Source organism: Monodon monoceros, unplaced genomic scaffold (assembly GCF_005190385.1).
Source record: "Monodon monoceros isolate NGI ecotype Baffin Bay Population unplaced genomic scaffold, NGI_Narwhal_1 Super_Scaffold_3, whole genome shotgun sequence".
NCBI classification, from domain to species: domain Eukaryota; kingdom Metazoa; phylum Chordata; class Mammalia; order Artiodactyla; family Monodontidae; genus Monodon; species Monodon monoceros.
In genome coordinates, this window is record NW_021703780.1 from 38,056,135 (window position 1) to 38,079,756 (window position 23,622).

At 44.9% G+C, this 23,622-nt stretch overlaps 1 protein-coding gene across 2 annotated transcripts in view; it reads right to left on the bottom strand.

Annotated features, from left to right (window-relative positions):
• The window catches only part of BRPF3 (bromodomain and PHD finger containing 3), a 34,400-nt gene extending 22,640 nt beyond the window's left edge, over nucleotides 1–11,760 (bottom strand). For both annotated transcript variants that reach the window (XR_003796791.1, XM_029243862.1), the window contains exons 1-4: nucleotides 11,621–11,760; nucleotides 7,135–8,611; nucleotides 3,672–3,828; nucleotides 1,194–1,325 (exon numbers count right to left, since the gene is read on the bottom strand). Coding sequence is in view for 1 of the 2 variants with exons in the window: in XM_029243862.1 (XP_029099695.1) it covers nucleotides 1,194–1,325; nucleotides 3,672–3,828; nucleotides 7,135–8,585 (1,740 nt within the window). In the remaining variant the exon portion in view is untranslated. The remainder of the gene's footprint in view (nucleotides 1–1,193; nucleotides 1,326–3,671; nucleotides 3,829–7,134; nucleotides 8,612–11,620) is intronic.
• Nucleotides 11,761–23,622: the final 11,862 nt, after the last annotated feature.

Sequence of the window (23,622 nt, forward strand, 5' to 3'; positions counted from 1 at the left end):
CACGAGAGTAACAGCTGCTATTCCTGGACCAGAGAGAACAGTTTTGGCATTCAATTAATAGTTTTTGCTCACTGTCATGTGCAGCATGCTGCCGTAGACACTTCAGGGAGGCAAAGAGTATCAATAATGATGATGATGATAGCAGCTGACACTTCTATAGCCTTACTATGTGCCAGGCACCGTTCTCTTTATATACACTAAGTCATCTAATCCTCACAACCTTATGAGATGGGTTCTATTATTACCCCCATTTTATAGTCAAGGAAACTCGAGGTATAAGGAGATTAAGCAACTTAATGTCATACAAGTAGTAAGTGGCAGAGCCAGGATATAAATGCAGGCTGTCTGAATAAAGATGCAGACGTAGAGAATGGACTTGAGGATGGGGGAGGGGGAAGGGTAAGCTGGGACGAAGTGAGAGAGTGGCATGTACTTCTATACACTACCAAATGGAAAATACATAGCTAGTGGGAAGCAGCCACATAGCACAGGGAGATCAGCTCGGTGCTTTTGACCACCTGGAGGAGTGGGATAGGGAGGGTGGGAGGGAGAAGCAAGAAGGAGGGGATATGGGGATATAGGTATACATATAGCTGATTCACTTCATCGTACAGCAGAAACTAACACAACATTGTAAAGCAATTATACTCCAATAAAGATGTTAAAAAAAAAACAAAACACGCAAGCTGCCTGATGCCACAGCTCATATTCCTAATTCCTAGGCTACACTACCTACCTCAACATTCTCCATGCTCAGAGGCTTAGAATCTCTTTGAACAGAGGTTGGAAAATTTAAATGATTCAAGACTATAAGTGTTTAAAGGCCAAGTGAGAAACCCCAGAAGCTCCCAGGTCAAAGGTGATACCCATAAGAATGGCTTGAGAAGCTCTCCAAAACATAAGGCCAGGCTCCGCCCCCCCCCCCCCCCCAATATCCTGAATGAGAAACTCCAGGGATGGGCCCAGGCATAAGATATTAAGCTTATGCCTGAGGCCACCAGGAGCTAAACTCCCTAAGTTCGAAGCCATCAGCAGCACCACACCCAACGCAGAGTAGGCAGGCCTTGGAGCCCATAGTGCTGGGCAGGAAGGTAAGAAAGCTGACACCAGGCAGGGTCTCCTGGGTCTCCTGAAGCCACACTGACAGTAGGAGACAAAGATCTTGAACAAGAGCCCTGGGGGCTCCTCCTCACCTGCTCCCGCTTGAGCTTTTCTCTTTTCCGAATCAGCTCAATCAGCAGCCGTGCCCGCTCCAAGTCGTGCCGGAGCTTCTGCCAGTATTTCAGCTCTTCCTTCACTGCATTTGTCTTCTCGTCCTGCTCCCGCTGCAGGAGGGAAGGGAAAGGATAGAGGAGCTGTGGGCCTCCTTCCTGCCCAAAGTCCTCTCCCTGCTCAAGCCTCTGGGGCCTCAGCAGGTAAGAGCCCCATCCCCTTCCTGGACCCATGGTCCCAGAGAGCCCTTCCACCCCCTCTTACAACCCTTCCTCCAGTGTTTCCCCAGACTTATAACAATGTTTCTTCACTATAGCACAATAACCATTGCTGGGGTGAGAGCTGGGACTGCTTCTCCCTACCCCCAGGGACACCAGAGAGCAGCTGTGCATCCTCAGGGCTGGAAAGAATTTCAGAAGGAAACTAATAGACACCTCAGGGTGGAAAGAATTTCACCCTAGAGCTTCGACTTGGCTAGAAAACAAAGCGAAGTTTTTACTACGAGCTTGTGCTTACTGACTTGAACATACTTTAAAACACCACCATCACCACCAAAAACGTGATTCCTGCCCTAAAAGTGGTTACAGTGTAGTTGAGGGAAGAAAGAGGCCCAGGGTTTGATACGTAAGGGCACAGCAGCATAAAGACAACAAAAACTGATTGGATAAACTGAATATAAAATGCTAAGAGGACATAAAATAGAGAAGATCTCAGTGGACTGGGGTTAGGTCAGGGATTCCTGGGGCGAGCAATCTTACTAGGGTTTCACATGTAATGATGCATGTGGATGAAGAAAGCAGTAAGAAAGGCCTCTTTTGGAACTGAAGGGACCACAAAGCAGAAGTATGAAGGCAGAATTAGTGATTCTTTGCTTGTTGAGAAAAACGGGCTGGCCAGAGCAGAGAAACTGGAGAACCACAAAAGCCAAGGAAGACCCAGGATCCAGCTGGCAAGAAGCTTCAAATGGCAGGCAAAAAAGCCTGGACGTGGCCTGCCTGGCGAGGGGGAATTTATTCCGGAAAAGGAAATGACAGGATGGAAAATGGTTAAGTGTGTAAGACAGTACCAGCTGTAAAGCAAAGAAAGAATTAGAGGCTGGAGACCACCTAGAAAGCTACTGCTGAAATTAAGGGGGCATGGGTGAGCAGGGTAGCTGTGGAATGGAGATAAAGGGCCATATACTGATAAATCCCCCAAAACAGATCAGGGGATGATTAACTGCAGCTCCTTATGGAGGAAAGAGCCAAAAGTAACTCCAAGGTGGGCAACATCTGAGGTCAGGAGGAAGAAGCTTCCATAACAGTAATGGGGAAATACATTTACGGAGATGAAGGAAGATAATGAATTCAGTTTCCAACATCTGAGTTCAGGAAATAACATCTACACGGACATCTATAGTTCATCTGCCCCAGAGGGACTGAGGGCAGAAAAAAGGGAGGGGACAAGACAAGAAACCTGGAGCTACTGCTACACAGTTATTGACAACTATGAGAGTGGACAAGCTCTCCAAGCCAACAGGGAGGCAACAGAGCCCCTGCGAGTGTTACCATTAAGGGGTAAGAATTAGGATCAGCACAGGGTACAGTCAGTGGGATAGAGGGGGTGGGAAATGGTGTCACAGAGAAGCTGTAAGACAAAGTGATCGTGGTGTCAAACGCAGTCCAACAGTCTATAAGGTGAGAATCTGAGGAAAGACTTGCTGGGCTGGAAGGGGTCACTGATGTTCTAGAAGAAGCTACAGGGGAGCAAGCAGACCATTTCAAGGAGAGATTGGATATACACTTCCCCTTCAGGACTTCAGTTACAAAAGGCAAAAGTAAAATCAGACAGAACAGAGGGCACCAGAGTCATGGGAAGGCTTGCCTTGTCTCTGGAGTAATGGTGTGGGAATATTTCAAGGCAGAAGTAATGGAACAAGTGAAGAGGCAGAGAGAACTAAATATGTTTTTTAAAAGTCTCTCAGGAGGACTCCACCATCTCGGAAAACACTAAACATGCAGCAACTCCAGTTGCTAATGTCTAAAAGATCACCCCAACTGGGCAGGCTGTGCGCTACAACCTAGATGGTTAGTGTATTTTTTATGGAACATTTTTAGGCAGATGGCAGTATAGTGTCTTAAGGAAAGTATGCCTTCCTAACTTATACAACATGGTCACCTGACTCTCACTCAGCCCACTTCTTCCTTTCTACCATATCTAAAGGGTTTTCCCCACGTAGAGGGAAAGCTGGGCTTGCTTTCCACTCTCCCCTAGAATTTGCTCCAAGCCAAGCCTCTCTCACCTAGAAGGGCTGCTGTCTGGTCTGAAGAGCTCTACAGTCCTGGAGGTCACTCCTCGGATGGACCAGTGATGGCTACAGGCAAAGGCCCCGCAGAGGGCTCAGGGAGAGTTGCCCCAACCATCTCTCCTTCGTCACTCTCCACCTCCCTCCACTGCCCTCAAATAACTACTTCACCTACCTGCTCAGCATTCCTTTGGGACTGCAGGTGGGAGTGCAGGCGCCGTATGAGGGGGACACCGTTCCGTGCCTGCCGCTTCAACAGCCAGTAGTTGTGAAGCCGCTGCATGAACTGGGTTTTCCTCTGAAAGGAGAGACCACTACAGATCTTGTTCAACCTTGAGTAGAGGCAGAGGGAAGTGAAAGACAGGGTCAGTGGGCAGCCCAGATTACAGCCTCCTATTCAGACCCCCTGGTTCATTTCTGAACCTTATAGAGGAAGACAGAATAAAGTAGCCAAAGCCTCACCTCAGAGAAAGCCTTGAAAAGGACAGCAAAGTTAAGCAGCTCAGATTCAGCATGGGATATTTCACTTGATTTTCCACCTCCTGCCTTGCAGTCCTGATCCTCCAAAAGAACCCTCCCCCAGGAACCCTGACCCTATAGTCCTGGACTCCTGAGACACAGGTCTGTGCCCCAACACCCCCACTCTTCTCTTGATAGAGGCAGCAAAAGAGAACAGGAACTTGCATAAGCTGTGGGCAAAGCGGTCACTATTTCCTGCCCCCTGTAGTTAAGGGTCCCACCAGACCAGGGAGTAGTCCACAGCCAAGCTGGAAGGAAAATTAGTAGGAATATAGCAGGCTACTGCCTTCTGAACCCAAATACAACCCTTTGGAGTTGTCTGACCTCTGGTTTTTCATTAAAAATCTCAGTAGCCTAAAAACGTCTAATTTTGAACCAAATGAAAAAAAAATGGATCTAAAGATGTAAGAGGATGGAGAATCTGAAAAGTCAGCTGGCTAGACAAAGAAAGATAAGTACTGTATGATAACACTTATATGTGGAATCTAAAAAAGACAACAGGGGAATTCCCTGGCGGTCCAGTGGTTAGGACTCGGTGCTTTCACTGCAAGGGCCCAGGTTCAACCCCTGGTCAGGGAACTAAGATCCCACAAGCCGTGTGGCATGGCCAAAATAAATAAATAAATAAAAAATACAACAAGCTAGTGAATAAAACATAAAAGAAGCAGACTCATAGATATAGAGAACAAACGAGTGGTTACCAGTGTGTGGCAGGGGGGTGGCAATACAGGGCTGGGGGAGTGGGAGGTACAAACTATTGGGTGTAAGATAGGCTCAAGGATGTATTGTACAACACAGGGAATATAGCCAGTATTTTGTAATAACTGCAAATAGAAAGTAAGCTTTAAAAATTGTATGAAAATTTAAAAAAATTTTTTAAATTTAGCTGGCTAAACTGCGCCAAAAGAGAAGTCTGGAGGTCAGCGTTCAAGCCAATAACATGTGGCGGGGGAGGAGTGGGAAGGGAATTAATGAGCTCCCACAGTCTCTACCATAATGCCCAAACTTCAACGTGGGTCACATTATTCCCATGTTACAAAAGATGGAAAGGCAGCTTAGGAACATTGTCAAAGTCACTAATGCAGCTAAAAAGATGGTGAAGCTGGGCAGGATTTGAACTCATGATCTCTCTGCTACAACATCTGTGCTCTGAAATTGGTTAAGCAAGGCCTCAGTGCTCCTGTGGCGTTTCCTCTGCTTCTTCTCTTCCTCTTACTCCACTGAAAGGAAGACAACTGTGGCTAAACAAGAAGGTGGAATCTAAGAAGGATGTTCATGTTGGGCTAGACATTGCTCACCCAGGCCTTGTGCCTTTCCATGGTCAGACATTCCTGCCCCAAAGCCAAGCTTACAAAATCAAGGCCTAGGCCTTTCCCCAAAAGACAGATCCCCCACCAACACCCATGCCAAGCACACCTGCCCAGATGCAGGCAGCCCCCTCCCTCTACAACCTCTTGGCCATGGAGGGTCCCAACGGCATTTGTGCAGGTGGGGAAAAGAATAATAATAAAATAGCAGTAGCAGCAGCAGCCATCATTTATTGAGCACTTACTATTTGCCAGGCACTGTGCTTTACTTGTATTATCTCATCTATTTCTCCCAACAACCCTATAAGGTAGTTTCACTTACAAATAAATAAACTAAGGCTGAAAGAAGTTAAGTGACTTGCCAAAGATCACACAGGTAGTTAGTGACAGAAGCAAGATTCAAACACAGGTCTGTCTGGTTCTTAGCCAGCATGCTGTGCTGGCCCCTGCAAGAGACCACCTACAAGAGCAGACCTGACAACCAAAAAGTCTAGCCCCAGGGCATAACCACCCTACAGATGGAGACTAAGCATGGACCTCACCTAAGGGAGGAGGGGAGCCTAGAACAGCTCTGTGACTAGAAGGCCCGTTTCCAGTTGACTGAATCTAACTCCAGCCATGGCTCACAAGAGCCTCTCCCTCTGGATCTTGTCAGCTCTTGTGTCTTCCTTCCAGACCAACAAGTCTGGTTGCCTATTTCCCTCATACAACTCACTCCCCACTGCCCTCCAGTACTCCTTTCTCCCTATCCCTTACACCAAGAGAGACAGACAGCAGGAACAGAACCTTGAGGCATCACAAGCCCCAGCTTGTTCAGGGTCTGTCGCTTTACCCCTGGTTCCTTCCAGCCCTTAGAACAGGACTTGGCATATAGTTAAGTGCTCAATAAACATCTCATTGAATGAATAATGGAGTGAACAACTTTACCTCCCGTGGCCGCAGTTTCTTCATCTGGGGGTGTGGGAGAAGGTGCAAGGACTATGTTAGATGAATAATCTCCAAGATTCCTTCCTGCTCTAACACTGTAGTCTTTTTAGTGAACATCACCAATGAGATGGGCCTCCGCTGGAAAATCTTCCCTGTCTCTTGCTTGTCTGCCAAGCTCCCGTCCCTCCAACAGTGCCAGCTATCTCTCTGATGGTTTAAAACAGGCACAATGGTTTCTCTACAGACTCGGTGGGGGCCAAGGCGGCTTAGTTACACAGCAGAGCTGAGTGATCTTCTTTCCTCTAAATCTAAAAGCTTCTCAGGAGGAGACATAGCATATCTTCCCCACATGACCACCCCCTTACACAAAGTCCCCATCACTCCCAGGACAGAGCTTTCTGGACAGCAGGTACGTATACTGACCCCTTGAAACAGTGGTTCTCAATTGGAAGTAGTTCTAGCCCCATAAGGTTACTAGAAACATAAGTAGGGAGCAACTGAGGTTGTCACAAAGACCAGGCAATGAGGGAGGGGATGCAAATGGCACTTACAGACAAAGACTAGGGATGCTAAACATCGAGAAATGTATGGGACAGCCCTAATAATGAATTACCTCCTGTCCAAAATGCCACTTGTGCCCTGTTGAAAAATATTACCTTAGACATCCTGTCACCTGGGTTTCTAAGCAACTTAAGTGTCTGTCTCACCTTGAATCAAAGGAAATACATTGCTTTGAAGGGCACAATCAAAACCACAAACCAGTCCAGGTGAGCCCAGGGTCTAAAGGAGAAGTCTAAATTTGAGAGCACAGAAGAGAAGAGGTATTCACCAACCTTGGGGAAAGAAGCCTGGCTCAGAAGCCTGGCTCACGGCCAACAGGCTCACCTGTAAGAGGGTATCTGTGGGACAGTGACCATGGGGACAGTGGAGGGTGTGTCTCGGCCCACTTCCTCTGGCTCCTTCTTGATCCTTTGCTTCAAAGTCATCTTGTTCTTCTTGGACACTCCCTTGAGGGGGCCACCTACCCCACCTTGGCCTTCATCTTCCTCCTCCTCTTCTACCTCTTCCTTCTCTTCTTCCTCCCCACAGCCTTCCTTCAGCCCTTCTTCATCCCCAACCTCACTGAGACTTCCTGGGGAGTCGCCCTTCCTCCTAGCAGTGGCGGCACCTGGCGGCGAGTGGACCTCACAGTAGGCGGTCTTGCGCACTGTGAAGATGGTGCCATTGAGGCTGGTCTCACGCATAGGCTCAATCTTCATGAAGAGCCCAGCCCGCTGTGCACACGTCACATGGAAGGCCGTGTAGCAGTTCACCTTATGGCACTGGATGGCTGCACCCAGCCCCTTCTGCTTGCAGATATAGCAGGTTAGTTTCCAGCGGGCAGCTGGGATGTTGTCGATGCCCTCAATAGGCTCCAGGAACACGGTGTTAGCAAAGCAGACTTCAGGGATCCAGATGGCACACACCACGTGGGCCCAGTGCCCATCACTGGTCTGTTTGAAGGCGCCACCCTTGTTGGGGCAGAGGACGCAATCCACGGGCCGGGAGGGAGACTGTAGACAGCAGCGGCATAGCCACTGGCCCTCGGGGATGTAAGGGACGCCATAGCACTCCTGGTGTACAGCCAGGTTGCAGATGTCACAGAAGAGAATGACGTTGCTGTTGTGGCATTCGTCATCCAGGCATACACAGCAGAAAGCATCTTCGTCAATGAGTGACTGTTGGGCCCCACTGCTTCGACTCTCCAAGTATGACTCCTTCTCAAGCCGGTCCACCAGCAGCTCAAAGGTATCTGCCGACACCAAACTGTGCCCATCTACTCGCCGCTTCTCATTTACCATGTCCAGCCAGGCAAGGTCCTCCTCATCCATGTCGTACTCTACTTCTGCATCCAGGTCTTCAGGTGGCTTCTCAATGTAGCGGTAGTAGGCAGCAGGCAGCGGGGGTGCTTCTGGTTGACTGCCTGAGTCCACCATGCGGAAGCTGGGTTGTGGGAGGTGGAAGGAAGTGCCGGATGCATGCTTGGAGCAGGACTCCTTCTTCTTGCCCTTGGATGAGGGTTTTTTGGACTTGACAGGGAACTGAGGCTGCTCACTGTTTTCCTTGTTACTATTGCATTCAGTGATATCCTGGGCAGTCAACTCATCCTCTGTGATGATCTTGAGCGGGTCATAGATGCTAATACGATGCAGACGTCCATCAATGTCCACCTCGACGATCCGTTGGGCCTGGGCATATGTCAGGGTCTCCCGAGTGGGTGAGCACTTCAGACTATAGGGGGATGGGGAGCGCCGGCCCTCGGCATTCTGCCGTGACTTCCGGCGAGGCTTCCTCATGGCACCCGGGAACCAACGAGACAGGCCTAAAGAGGAGGCCAGGAGACTGTGAGCCAGACGTTCAGGCATGCATGCATTCATTTACCCTTCCATCTGATCAAGTGGCCACTGAGCAAACTGGCTATTCCCTCTGTCTGAACATCCTGCCCCTCAGGTATCCACATGGCTTGCTCTTTCACCTCCTCCAAGTCTTTCCATAAACAGTGTTTCTCAGTGAGACCTATGACCATTCTATCCAAAATTGCAAATCCCTTTCCCCCACCAGCAATCTTTCATCCTGCTTTATATTTCACTATAACACTCACCAATTTTTACTGTGCTATGTAATTTATATATTTATCATGTATATTTGTTTCCTTCCTCTAGAATGTAAGGCCCATGAGGGGAGGGATTTTTGCCTGTCTTGTTCACTGCTGTATCTCCAGCACCTGGAACGGTGCCTGACTCCTAAGTAAGCATTCTATAAGTGTTAGCTGAATGAAATGAGAAATCAAACACTCATGGATCCCTGCCCTCAAGGAGCGCTGTCTGATTGAAGGGACAGAAAAGTAAACACAACAGATCACTACAGATCAATGCAACATGGGGAGAGAGCTAATGTTCTAATGAGGTATATAAGGCTGTGGGACAGCTAACTATGGAAAAGGGGGTGGTGGTTAAGGCTTAGGAAAGGAGTAAACAAGAACAGCATCCACTTACAAGCTCTACACATGACCTGTGGCCCCATGGGGGATCAAAAATCCACAGGTCTAGAGCCCTCTCCCAACCCATCTTACCATGATCCATGATCAGAAACACTATCCCCGACCATGCCCAGGGGTGAAGGGGTAAGGCACCTGAAATGTCTATCGCATGTGGTCTAAGGACTTCAAACTACAATGTGCAGGGTATTCTCTGCAAAAGGCAGCATTCAGGATGCATTGGCTAGTACATCTCTAAGCAGAAACCCTGGAAGCTCTGGGTGTGGTCCCAAGTGGCCTATTTGGGACCCTCACTGGACCTAAGGCCAAGGTAACTGGGGCAATATCTGGGGTAAACTCTCAATGCATCTATTACTTCAAAAGCCCCTCTCTCCCAAAATACATCCAGTCCACCCTTGTGCAACAAAGAGAAAGCTCTAAATTTTTCCCATTGTTCACTGGGATGGAGGGAATTATGACAAGCTCACAAGGAGCTGTGGTCACAGTTACTGAGGCCATCAATACTAAGAAAGACCTTTGGAGATATGGTGCCCTGAGGTGCGGGCAGAGACTTGGAAGGGTATGAACAGGGAGACGATTTCAAGGAGAAAAACAGAATTTGTCACCTTGCTTGCAGGATCTACCATCTTTATAAAGTGGAGATGGTGATGATAATGTAGCACACTTTCACAAACTACAAAGCCCTTTTACTTTTAATATTTTTCACAACTACCTTGGAAGGGAGAATAGATATCCTCATCTCCATTTTACAGATGAAGACACAGAAGCTCAGAAAGGTGTCACTCCCCCTAAAGCTGGTAAGTGACAGAGCTACAATTCAAACCCAGATCTTCTGATCTGCTCAAGCCATCTCACTAGGACATAAGAACACCACAGAGATGCCATGGTCTGGTACAAAAAGAGGCTCTGAGGCAATCCAGGTACTAATCTTGGCCTTGTGTGACCCGGAGAAAGTCACTGAAACGTTCTGTGCCCGCACACTCCATCAGTAAAATGAAATTAATAAAATTTATTTCTTAAGGGTTGCTATTTGGTAATAAGGTATTCTTAACATCCTTATTTTAAAAGCCTTCCAATCCCAAAGTCTGACTGAAAGAAACAAACAAAAAACAACTTGGCTGAGGCACAGTGCCAGGCAGGCACAAACCCTATTTGGAACCAAAGGAAAGAGAATCATTCGCAGAAATTCTGTCCAGGTTCCAGAGACCCTTGGCCACTACATGCCTGACAAATGCCAACTCCCTGGGGGCGGCCCGGGCCAACAGACCTGCTTTATTATCCCCACCCTGTCAAGGGCATGCAGACCCTTGCAGAGGTGTGAAAATCTATCTCAACAGTAACTTGAAATGCTTCAGAAAGGGGATGTAGCTCCTCCTTTGTCAAAGCCAGGATATATTCCTCCTCCCTACCCGCTACCTCCTAGAGTATCTCTCAATCAAGCAGCAAGTATCTACAGAGACCTCTGTTGTCCTACCCAAGCCTCTAGACACTGGAGGGCCAACTCCAGAGGGGGAAGGGCTGCTGCTGAGGAAAAACGAAATGAGTTTCGCCCTCAAGGAGCTTACAGTCTAGTTTTTTGGCGGGAGTTTCTCATCCCACACAGCCCTTCCCACATACACAGCTCCAAATACCTCCAACACCCCCAGAGGTCTACCCGGCATCCCCTGAGCCCCCACTCGCCCACCCCACCCAGGTCCGCGAAGAATAAGGAGTTTCTGCAATTAAAACTGTTCCTCCTACACCCCACACGAGATACTCATGAGACAAATAAGGACCCCAGCCAAGACTCCCGCCCCTTTAAAGAGGCACCTCTTCCAGAAGAATCCTGACCCCTCGGAGAGGAAAGGAGGGAAATAACATCTCCTCACCAGAGGGGAGGGAGCGAGCGTGCCTGAGACAGACGCGGAGTCCGACCCTCAGACAGAGAAAGCTAGCGCCTGCGAACAAGCGGGGCACAGAGGCAAGCGCCCATTGGCCGCCTCACCTGCCCGTCTGGAGGAACCGGGGGCCAAGGGACGCTCAGGGGGTGGAACTCTCCTCTGACCTGACCAATTGGAGAGCGTGGCGGGGGCGGGGCTCGGCGGCTCGGCTTCCAGGGCCAAGGGGGGGAACAAGATGGCGGCTGCGGGAGGGGGTCCTCGCTTTTCAGCTCCCCCCCTCACCCGCCTTTTCCTTCTCCGCTGCCACCCTGGCTCCAGGAAAGAGCTTTCGCGCCGCCCCCGCCCCGCTCGGGAAGCCCCTCGCTTCCCTCCCCCATCCCGCGCAGTCCCTGGTCCCCGTAGGCCCCGCTGCTCCCGCCCCCGTTCCGTCCGGCCCCGCTGCCGCCCCCATTACCTCAGCAGCCGGCCCGTCCCCACCGTTCGGGGCTCCTGGGCGCGGGCGGGCCGGCCGCCTAGCAGATCGGCGCGGCCCGGGGAGCGGAGCGCGGCCTCCTCCCGCGCTGACCTCCGTGGCCACCGCCGTGCCCCCTCCCGGCCCGCGCTGGGGCCCCGGCCCGGCCGCCGCCGCTCCCGGGGGAGGAGGGGGAATGGAACCGCCGCCGCCGCCGCCGCCGCTGCCGCCACGGAGCCCGGCCGAGGGGAGGGAGGGATCAGCCCCCAGGCAGGATCCGCCCCTCCGGCCTCCCCCCCTCCCCCCGCCACCTCCACCCCTTCCCTCGCTCCCTCTCTGGCTCCGCGGGCTCTCCCGCTGAACAGGAGCGAGAGCGCGAAAGAGGGGAAACAAGAAAAAAATCCCCCCGCCCGTGCCCGGCGCGGCGGCGGCCGGGGCGGCGCGGAGAGGAGCGCGGAGCCGCTGCCGCCACAGGGCACTGTCCCCTGCTCGGCCTCACGGTGGCGGTGCGGACACGGCAGGGGCGCGGAGCAAAGGCGGGATCTGCGCCCGCCGCGGCCCCGGCTCACGCCGACCTGGCTCGCCACGGGGAGAGTCCGACTAGAGAGCTGGGGGGCGTTCGGGTCCAGCTGGGAAAGACGGGGTCCCTAACTCCTTAGAGTGGTTATTCATCCCCTCCCCCAGCCCTGCGGGGGAGGTGGCTAAGGTTTGGAGCAACAACCCCCCTCCCTGAGCTAGAGGGTCCCTCCAAAGGCTAAGTCAAGAGCAGTCATTGAAGACAAAACCGTTCTGTAGTTTCTTGGGGTGCAGGTGCCTGCAGTACTCCCAGAAAGTCGCCCCCTTCCCCCCGTGCTCCAGTCCGGAGGACAAAGGTCTATCGATGTCCATACCCTTCCTCAGTGAGGACAGCCGGGGAAGACCTGCCTCTGTTGTGTAAAGGTGAGCCTCATTCCCCACGAGACATCTTTCTAAAGAAACAGACTTGACTTTTCGTTGTGTGCCATCCTCTCCCTTCTGTGTTTAAAAAGAGTAAACATAAAAGAGTAAACAAAAGTTTGACGGTCTACTTAACGACGTCTGGTAACTCGCTTGTCACCATAGACATGGGAAACACTGTCTCCTTAAACCTTATTTGGCTAGGAGTCGGTTAATTTAATGCAAAAGCCGCTTTATAATAGATGTTTGACAAATGGCAACTTAAGACTTTAAGAAATAATTAGCCTGGCTTTTGCTTTGGTAAATGAATTTAAGAAGAGAAAAGGGCTCCTTTGTCACCCCTCTTTTGCCTATAAATTGGAAAGCTTACCTCATATGACTGAAGTCTTAAGCACCAGTATTTAACGGTGTTTATAAAGGATGTATGGATAGACTGCCTTTAAATGTGAACATGAATGACATGTTTTGAAAGCGTTTCCTCTCCCCGCGCTGGTGGTGTAGCTTGGTAAGACTCACAATTTCTTGCTTGGTTCTGATCATTAATGACAGAGATTGTAAAGTCAGAGGATGAAGGATAAAGGCTTAGGATCCAAGTCTTCCAAATGCTTAAACTTAACGAACTGCTACTTTTGAAGTATAGATGTTCATTATCCTAAGAAATTTAAACATATTGTGTTTTGGATTTGAAAGTTCGATAAAAGTAAGGAAGCTAATTTGTATGACAAAGATGTTTTCCTGATTACATGGTAGCACCTTCTGGCAAAACGATAGCAAAAATACTTCATTAACCAATTTTTTTTTAAGAAAAAAGGACTGGCTTGTGAAGCTAAGCAAGGACAGGGCATTGTTTTGAAAGCTGTGAAGGTGAAATAGTATGAATTAACGTCAAAAGGCTAGGGAGAATAATCATTTGGAGGGAAGGTGTAGAAGAAAAGATGATTAATTGTGGAAGGGAAAGCTCCAGAGGCAAGAGAATATTACAATTACTTTTAGTTAAAGAAAAAAAAAAAAAGAAGACTAATAGAAACAAGAACACTGAATTTCATTTCTTGTTCTTTTAAAATGTGAAATATAACCATTTCTACATATAACTAGTAACTTTTATTTCTTGAGGGATGTTCTCAAAATTTATTTAGTACAATTCCCATTTGTGGGATTGGGAGCTTTTTCCACTAAAGTTAAAGAATAAATACTTTGAGGAAAGGTATTGGTTTCCATTTGTAACAGTAAGTAAAATAATTATTTAAATGCTGTTGAAAATGCATTGTTAACCTGATACATATGATTTCCAGGTTTTTCTATTCAAAGCTTTCATAGAAGACCTTATTCAGCCTAAATGTTTTTCTTCCATTTTCAACTTCCACTTTCTTAATGGTAACTTTACAGTTGTCCTCGCTTCTATTTTTGATATTTGGAATTGGTTTCTGTTTGTATAACTGCACACATAGCCAGTTTACTATGATGTAATCTTAAATGTAACATGGGACAATTATGTCATTAAAAACAAATTTGAGGGCTTCCCTGGTGGTGCAGTGGTTAAGAATCTGCCTACCAATGCAGGGGACCCACGTTCAAGCCCTGGTCCGGGAAGATCCCACATGCTGCGGAGTAGCTAAGCTCGTGCACCACAACTACTGAGCATGCGCTCCAGAGCCCGCGAGCCACAACTACTGAGCCCGCGTGCTACAACTGCTGAAGCCTGTGCGCCTAGAGCCCGTGCTCTGCCACAAGAGAAGCCACTGCAACGAGAAGCTCATGCACCACAACAGAGTAGCCCCAGCTCGCCACAACTAGGGAAGGCCCGTGCGCCACAACTAGAGAAGGCCCGTGCACAGCAACGAAGACCCAACGCAGCCAAAAGTAAATAAATTTATTTATTTTTTAAAAAACAAATTTGGAACATGTATCAAAAATCCCAGAGGCACTAAATTTAATTCACTTTAATCTTTAGCTATTTTAAATAGTTTAAATTCACCAGCCCTTGGCCTTTCCATTAAACCATATAGCAATTCAGTTCAACAGACAGAGGCACAGACCTTTGATTCCCAATAGTCGTTTTTAAAATCCTCCATTTCTAAGTAGACACTAACTTAATTTGGAGTAGGAGACTATTTTACTACTTAAACCCAGAAAAGGAAACATGAGTACAAAAAGTTTCCCCCTCAATTTTTTTTTCAGCATCTCAGGATATCTTTGTCAACAATTTACTGTTATCATTAGTTTACCAAAGCAAGAAACCTCTGAAGGGTCAGATGCAATACCCACTGGATTAATAAAAATATGTGTAATGAAAAGGAAATAGACTTTGAGTAATTGTTGAATTTTTTTTTTTTTTCCCTGCTGTACGCGGACCTCTCACTGCTGTGGCCTCTCCTGTTGCGGAGCACGGGCTCCGGACACGCAGGCTCAGCAGCCATGGCTCACGGGCCCAGCCGCTCGGCGGCATGTGGGATCTTCCCGGACCCCGGGGCACGAACCCATGTCCCCTGCATCGGCAGGCAGACTCTCAACCACTGAGCCACCAGGGAAGCCCTGTTGAATTATTTTTAGTAGAATATTCCTTTCTTAGACTTTGGATAAAAGAATTCTAAACCATACATAGGAAGAATATGGGAGTTTGAAATCATTGTGATATTTTTATGCTGTAATGAAAATGCTGTAAGAATATAGTTTGCTTAGAAAAAGGAAAAAATTTATGCTAACAACAGGCTTTAAATCGAATACCACACCCTCTAAATTTAATTGCATTCATTTATTCCTGTAACAGACATTTATCGAACATCTGTGTGTCCAACAGTGTTCAAGTTGCTTTGGAAGATAATGACAAAATCTCAACGTAGGGCACAGTGATCATATGTAAATGTAGAATATATTTTTCTTTGCCTTGAGTAGTGTACAATCAAGAAGAAAGCTAGAAATAACTAGAAAATACATGTAGGAGAAATCCGATAAGGCGGTGAACAGTGTAGAGCCACCGCTATTCAAATGGAGGATAGGAGACTTCTTTTAGCCTGGTTCTAAATAGTGATGGATGTGAATTGGCAAAAAGAGTGTGGAATGACATTATTAGGTTGGTGACAGGGCAGCCCAGGCAAAGGGAAAACATGCAGGGAATAATAAGGAAATTACCCTAGCTGGTCTGTATGGGAAGTTGTTAAGAAAGAAAAAGTTGAATTGGATATGGCAAGGGTATAGGGATAATAAAAATAATACCTAACACTTATTTACAAGGTACTGTGCTCAGTGCTTTACCTACTGTATTTATTAAAAATCTTTGTTGCACTTAGAAAACAAGCTAGTTTAATTAATAAAGGAAATCTATTGATTCTCATAACCAGAAGGTCCAGGGGTGCATCTGGTTTTAGGTAAGGTCAAGTCAAGAGATTCAGATTACGTCATCAGGACATAGTTTCTTGCAGTCTCTCAGCCATCCTGAACTAATAGCTTTTCTTGCAGTCTCTCAGCCATCCTGAACTAATAGCTGTGGCCAGAAAGACATGATACTCTAATGAGGTGTGGTCATTGTTCACTACCAGAACCAGAGGACATGGGCAGGAGATGATTCTCCAAAGATATAGTGGGCACTTGTACAAAGTAGGTCCAATATGCATGCTATATCTCATTTATCAATTTGTAGCTCTGTGAAATTATTATTATGGTCCCCATTATGCATAGGATAAACTAGAGCAGGAACAGTATTAGGTAAACCAGGAAGAATTTATAGTATTTGTTGTGAAAATAAAAGGACATTAACCAGAATGGTGGAAGAGACTGTAGAGAAAAAGGAAAGGAAGGGTCAAATCAGAAATCAGAAGACAGATCAACAGTTTTATGAGTGATTGGACATAGGAACAAAAGAGAAAAGCAAAGATGAATCTAAGCTCAAACTTAGGAGGTTTTGACCATGCTAGTATGGTCATTGCAAATTAAGAGGTGGCAAAGGGTTACTCTGGAGCTCCTTTTGGGTCTGAGAGCCTGAGGATTGAGGAAATGATAAGTCAGCCCAAGTTCTCTGGAGCCCCTTTTAGTCACACTAAAATACATATTCATTCAATAATTATCTGTGAGCTGCAGGTAAGGTTGTATTTTATGCCTGTGAAGACCACAAAGGTGAAAAGGCTATGCTGTCACACTTGAAGTCACTTAAAATCTAATCACAGGAATAAAGCAAGTATATTAGTAACCAGAACATGCAATGGCATATAAGCACCTCAAGAGAGATGCAAGCAGAGTGGCATGAGAGTTAGAGATGAAAGAGAAGAGGGGAAGGCTCCATGAAGAAGGCGCCAATTGAGCTCCACCTTAAAGCTTGGGTTGAGTGTTAACTAGGAGGATGGGGGAGTGTGGTCCAGGCTGAGCACCATGAGCAGAGAAAGGTGGGACACCATAATATTGATTCAGGGGACAGTGGGTTATCCCGTTTGACCAAAAATGGGAGATGTGAGAGAAAAGACTGGAAAGATAAAGTCCGAGCATGGAGTCTGTTTTATAGGGAACTGGATGTGAAGGGGCGGTAGTTCCTCATGATTTTTAGAACACGGAAATGGCTTGAATAATTCATGCTTGAAGATCCAGTCAGGCAAGAGAGTATGGTACAGTATGTTTTAAATTATCCACCTAGTATGGCTTACATTATCCTCTTTGGACTTGAATTCTGGCTAGAACATTTTACCATATTCTTAGTGAAATGTTAAACCACAAACCTAAAAGTAAATAGCATGTGGCAAGTGTAAATTGTTCAACCTGATTTAATGTCCTTTCATTTCAGCCTTTAATTAGCATTTCTGTTAAGTCCTAAACTTTTAATCATGCGTGAAGTCAGGACACCATAAAATATGTTATTTCCATATTTTAACAAAAGAACTGACCCTGCAAGTAGCCACCTACTTGGTATAATTTTACTAAAGAGAGAAAATGAACAAAAATAATAGCACCTAAAAAATAATAATAATAGCATCTACCAAACCAGAACCTGCATTTTAACAAAATCACCCTAGGTGATTCATATGTGTGATGGTTAATTTTATGTGTGAAGTTGACTGGGCTAAGGGATAGCTGGTAAAACATTATTACTGAGTGTCTGTGAAGGTGTTTCTGGAAGAGATTAGCATTTTAATCGGTAGACTGAGTAAAGAAGATAACCCCTAATAGTGCGGATGGGCATCATCCAATCTGTTGAGGGCCTGACTAGGACAAAAAGGTAGAGGAAGGTTGAATTCACTCTCTGGTTGAGCTGGGACATTACCTTCTCCTGCCCTTGGTCCTGGCTCCCACACCTTTGGACTTGGCTAAGTTATACCAGCAGCCATCCTGGTTCTCCAGCTTGCAGATGACAGATCATGGGACTTCTTGGCCTCCATAATTGCTTGAACCAATTCCTATTATATCTATTTATTCTGTTTCTCTGCAGAACCCTGACTAATACAATGTGCATATTAAAGTTGAGAAGCAGTGGATTAGAGGATATTAGACAATTCCAGGATTAAAGTGTTTTAAGGTCCTTGCATTGTCTGGGAAAAGGGTAAAACTCAAGAATTAATATTTGCCTTTGATTAGTCAAGAATACCTGTTGTAATGTATGATTCCATTTATTTGAAATTCTTGAAAATGCAAACTAATCTATAGTAACAGAAAGCAGATTGGTGGCTGCCTGGAGGTAGAGGAGAGTACTGACTATAAAGGGGCATGTGGGAACTTTTGGGAGTGATGGAAACATTCCATAAGTTGATTGTGGTGGTAGAGAAACATTTGTCAGAAGTTATCGAAATACTGGGATAGCCGTCATGTATTTTACATAAATTGTACCACAATTAAGTTGATTAAAAAAAGAATACCTGTTGTAATTTTTAGACTAATCATTAAAAGAATGAAAAAAAGAGTATATAACTCACAAACTAGTAGAGAGGAAAAAAGAAATAATAAATATTCAACCAATCAAAAAGAAGACAAAGAAAAAGGAACACAAATAAGCAATAAGAAGAAAAATAAGCAATAAGATGATGGCAGATATAAACTCAATCTACAGTCTAAACGGTAGAATGAACAGTGTACAATGAGAGGGACATTTTTGGGAAAGTTTAACGATAGATGGTTAAAATGTGTGGATTGAGCACATGTACTTATTCCCCAAACTTTACTTAATATGTTAATAAAGGATTAAAAAAAAAACCCTGCAAGATAATAAAATCCACAAGAACAGAGAATGGGGGGAAGAAACAACAGCAGTTGAGAACTGTCAATAAAATTTTGGAGAATGGAAGTAGATGGGTGAACAAATCAGAGAAAGTTAAAAGTCTGCAAGAAGAGCTGGTAAAAATCAGCTGATTCATATTAGACCACTAGAAAGGCTTAGAAGTAGGAGACTGCAGGTACTTCCAAAGAAATGTGTGTGCTGGGGGGTAGGGGGTGGTGGTGAGGGGGTGGCAGTGGCTTGGAGAGTAGGCCTGAAAGTAGGATTGGCTGAAAAACCTGTTAAAAGGGTGGTTAGATGCCATCAGATCTCCCCACTACTCCTTGGAGATTTGCCATCTCAAGAAATTGAACTAAAGAGATCTGGACTTGGAGATTCCAGGCAGGCACCAATGAAGGCAGGGACAAGTGCCATTCTGAAAATGGCAATTAGAATGAAACTCTACATACTGAATGGTGAGACACTCCATCCCCACCTCATTTCCCTTCTCAGTGCTGATAAAGAGGAAGGGAGAAGCTGGTACAAATTGATGGGATCTGGTGGTCCAGAAGGGGGCTGAGAAAAAAATCCCACGAAAATATTTTTAGCCAGCTTATCCTTTCAAGTGGGGAATTGAAAAAAATGTTTTCTTGATATCAAAATCCTCAGTGGCCCAGCCTCTTCCTCCACCTCACATTTTAGAACACCAGGAGCCAAATATATTAGAATCTTGCTATTCAGATTGTTGTCCAAGAACCAGTAGTATTGGCATGCCCTGGGAGGAGGTTAGAAATGCTGACTCTCAGGCCCCACTCCAGACCTGCCAAACCAAAATCTGAATTTTAACAAGATTCCCCCAGGTGATTTATTTATTTTTTTAAATAATTAACTCTTTTTTAAAAATAGATTTATTTTATTTATTTATTTATTTTTGGCTGCGTTGGGTCTTCGTTGCTTCGTTTCTCTAGTTGTGGCGAGCAGGGGCTTCTCTTGTTGCGGAGCACAGGCTCTAGAGGTGCAGGCTCAGTAGTTGTGGCACATGGGTTTAGTTGCTCTGTGGCATGTGGAATCTTCCCGGACCAGGGATCGAACCCGTGTCCCCTGCATTGGCAGGAGAATTCTCAATCAGTGCATGTTTTGCATGTTAAAATTTGAGAAGCAGTGGATTAAAGGATATTAGAGAATTCCAGGATTCCTCTCTGAAAGTAAAGTCCTATTTACAAATATTTATGGAGGAACATTCCCAGTAAAAACAAAAAAATTTCAGTTTGCCACCTTTTGCCTTATATTGAAGCCTACCAGATACCAAAATACCCCCTCCCTTTGCCCCAACACACACAATTTTAAACAACTTTTTATTACCTCACTCAAAATTGAGTAGACAGTCAAGAACCAAGAGATATATGAGGAAAGTCTCACGAACGTCATAGCCCAAAACAAAGGAACAGAGTGGAAACAGTTAATGTAGAGAACCACAGAAGTTTTAACAGACAAAAATCTCAGCCTCAAAGAGTAGCATCCATGAAATGGGAACGTGATAATATTAGAAAAGAAGGGAGGGAGGGAAGGAGGGAGAATGAAAAGGCGCAGTCAAAAGATTAAAAACTCTTGAAAATTAAAAATAAGAAAGTATGAAAGATTTTAAAAAGATACAATGGAAGATTTGGAAGGTGAAGTTGAAGTCTCCCAGAGAGTAGAGGGAAAATAGGAAAGTACAGAGAAGAGAAAAGAGAACTTGAGGATCCGTTCAGGACACTCAACATCCCATCTATAGTAATTCTAGAATGAGAAATGATAAATTTTCCCAGAAATGAAGGTCTTGAGTTTCCAGAATGAAAGACTCCCCCAGTGCCCTGGTACAATGAGTGCAAAAAGATCTAATCGAAGAACACTAGTGATAGAAAAAGGGAGGATCCTAAAAGCTTCTAGAGAGAAAAAAGCAGGTCACGTAGAAAAGATTACGAATCAGAATGATACCAAGTTAGAAGACATCAGAATAATCCCATCAAATGCTGAGGGAATGTTGTTTTCAATATTCAAGTCTATGCCTTGCCAAAGTATCAAGTGTGGGAATAGTATAAAGATATTTTCCGACTTGCAAGGTCTCATTTATCTATTCTTTCTCAGGAAGCAACTGGATGACATTTTCCACCAAATGATGGAGAAAAAAATCAAGAAATATAGAAGTCACGGGGTCCATGAAATGGGATCCAATACAAGAAAGAAGCAAAAGGCATCCCCAGTTATGATGAAGGGAAATCCCAGGAAGAGTTGTGTGGCAGGCTTAGGGTGCAACCATTGGAGTTGGAGGACTCCAGAAACAACTGGAATGGATAATTTACCATATACATTTGACTGTATGAGAGGAGGTTTTCAGTACTGATAGAGAGTTTAGAGATGGATTTAATGATATGTATATAGATAATTAAAAATTTTAAACAGGCTATTATTAATTCCAGGAAAGACAACTCATGTGAAAAAAATATAATTTCTATATATTTCACAATATAATTTCTATAAGCCTGTGACTCATTTGCAAACATTTATATAATCATAATGAAAAACAGAATAGAGATTTAACTAAAAATTATGATAAAACTTTTTTGAGAATATGAGGTGAGTGGTAGGAGATATAAGAAAGTTAAATCCTCATTGTCTATAGTTGAAAGGTAATAGATAATGTGTAAAGTTGAAAAATCAAGAAGTAACAGTAAATGCAAGTTATTTAGAAATGAAAGATAAATACTAGAAGAAACTACAAAAGAGTTTGAAAGCGTTGCTTATGGATTAGGAGAGCAGGAATTGGGGTGAAGCAGAGATCTCTGGTTTTATTTTTAAGCCTCAGAATTATTTGAGTTTTTATTTCTTTTTTTAAAAATTTATTATTTATTTAATTTATTTATTTTTGGCTGCGTTGGGTCTTTGTTTCTGCACGTGGGCTTTCTCTAGTAGCAGCAAGTGGGGGCTACTCTTCGTTGCGGGGCACAGGCTTCTCATTGCGGTGGCTTCTCTTGTTGTGGAGTACGGGCTCTAGGTGTGTGGGCTTCAGTAGTTGTGGCACGCAGGCTCAGTATTTGTGGCTCACGGGCTCTAGAGCACAGGCTCAGTAGTTGTGGCACATGGGCTTAGTTGCTCTGCGGCATGTGGGATCTTCCCGGACCAGGGCTCAAACCCATGTCCCCTGCATTGGCAGGTGGATTCTTAACAACTGCACCACCAGGAAGCCCTGACTTTTAAAAACTATGTAATTTCGTAGACGTTGATATGAAATATACTTAAAATTAAATGATATAATTTCAAAAGTAAGTGAATGGATTGAAAAGTGGCTGTAATAAATTAGCTTTCCAATTCAGTATGGCAGAAAGAGTGTGCATCATACAGAAGAGAGTTAACATAGCAGGCCTGACTGCTGTCCTTTGAAATGCCCGCTTACATGGGTGGCATCTGGGAACTTCCTGGATTTCAGGAAGGTTCTCACCACCCTCACTGATAAGAGTGGTTCACTGTGCTTAAACTATTTGTGCAAACAATATGGTTTACGCTAGACAGCTGCTTTCCTTCTGGAGTACATGCCACCAGGCAGAGGGTGCCTTTGTAACCAGCCCCCAGTAAAAACTCTGGACAGTCTCTAATGAGCTTCCCTGGTAAACAACATTTGACATGTGTTGTTACAACTCATTGTTGAGGGAATTAAGTGCATCCTGTGTGAGAGAGGACTCTTGGAAGCTTGGTCCTGGTTTCCTCCAGACTCCACCCCATGTGCCTTCCTTTTCTCTTTGCTGATTTTACTGATTTTGCTCTGTATCCTTTCTCTATAATAAATTGTAGCCATACATACAGCTGCATGCCGAATCCTGATTCTTCCTATTGAATCACTGAATTTGGGGGTGGTTTTGAGGACCCCAGACACACATTTTACTTCAAATACCCATTAAAATAATAGTGTAATTACAGGATGCATGTTTGCAAGCAATAAAACCCAATTCTAGCTGTCTCAGGAAAAAACAGAATTTATTGGAAGGGTTGAAGTGGGGCTGACAGAATTGAAAGGAGACTGGAGGAGCAAGCTAGAAATCAAATATAATCTAGCTAGGACATTGCCACCACTGCCTATACTGTAAGTAGAAACTTAATATTTCTTCTTTTACTTACTAGTATTGGAAATACAGTTTATTGTTGCCTGTTCATCTTATATTTAGCCACCTTGCTAAACTTATTATTTCGAATAATTTGGTTGGTTCTTAAGGGTTTTCTCTATAGATAATTATATTATTTGTAAATAATAGTTTTGATCTTCCCTTTTCAAACATTCCTTCCTCCCTTCCTTCTTCCTTCCTTCCTTCTTTCCTTCCTTCCTTCCTTCCTTCCCTCCCCCCCCCCTTACTGACCTTCAGCACAATGTTAGATAGAGGCAATAGACATCCCTGACTTGTTACTCAGTTATAAGGAAATGCTTCTGACATTTCCCTACTAAGAATGATGTTTGCTTTCGGTGTTATGTGAGATACCCTTTAACAGATTCAGAAAGATCATTTCTATTCTCACTTTGCTAAAAGTTGTTTCATCATGATGAGTTGAATTTTATCAAATGCACTTTCTGCATCTATTAAGATGATAATCGGTTTTCTCCTTTACTGTTAATGTGAAGAATTGGTTCTCTAATATTAAACCATTCTTGTATCTCTGAAATTAGCCTGACTTTGTCATGATTTATTACCTCTTTTATATATCACTGCTTTGGTTTGCTAATACTTTAATATATTTGCATCTAGGTTCACAAGTGAGATTACTGTAATTTGATAGCTTTGGGAATTAAGTTTTATTAATCTCATAGTATGAATTGGAAATATTTCCTCTTTTTCAGTTTTATGGAAGAGTTTGTATATGATTGAAATGAACT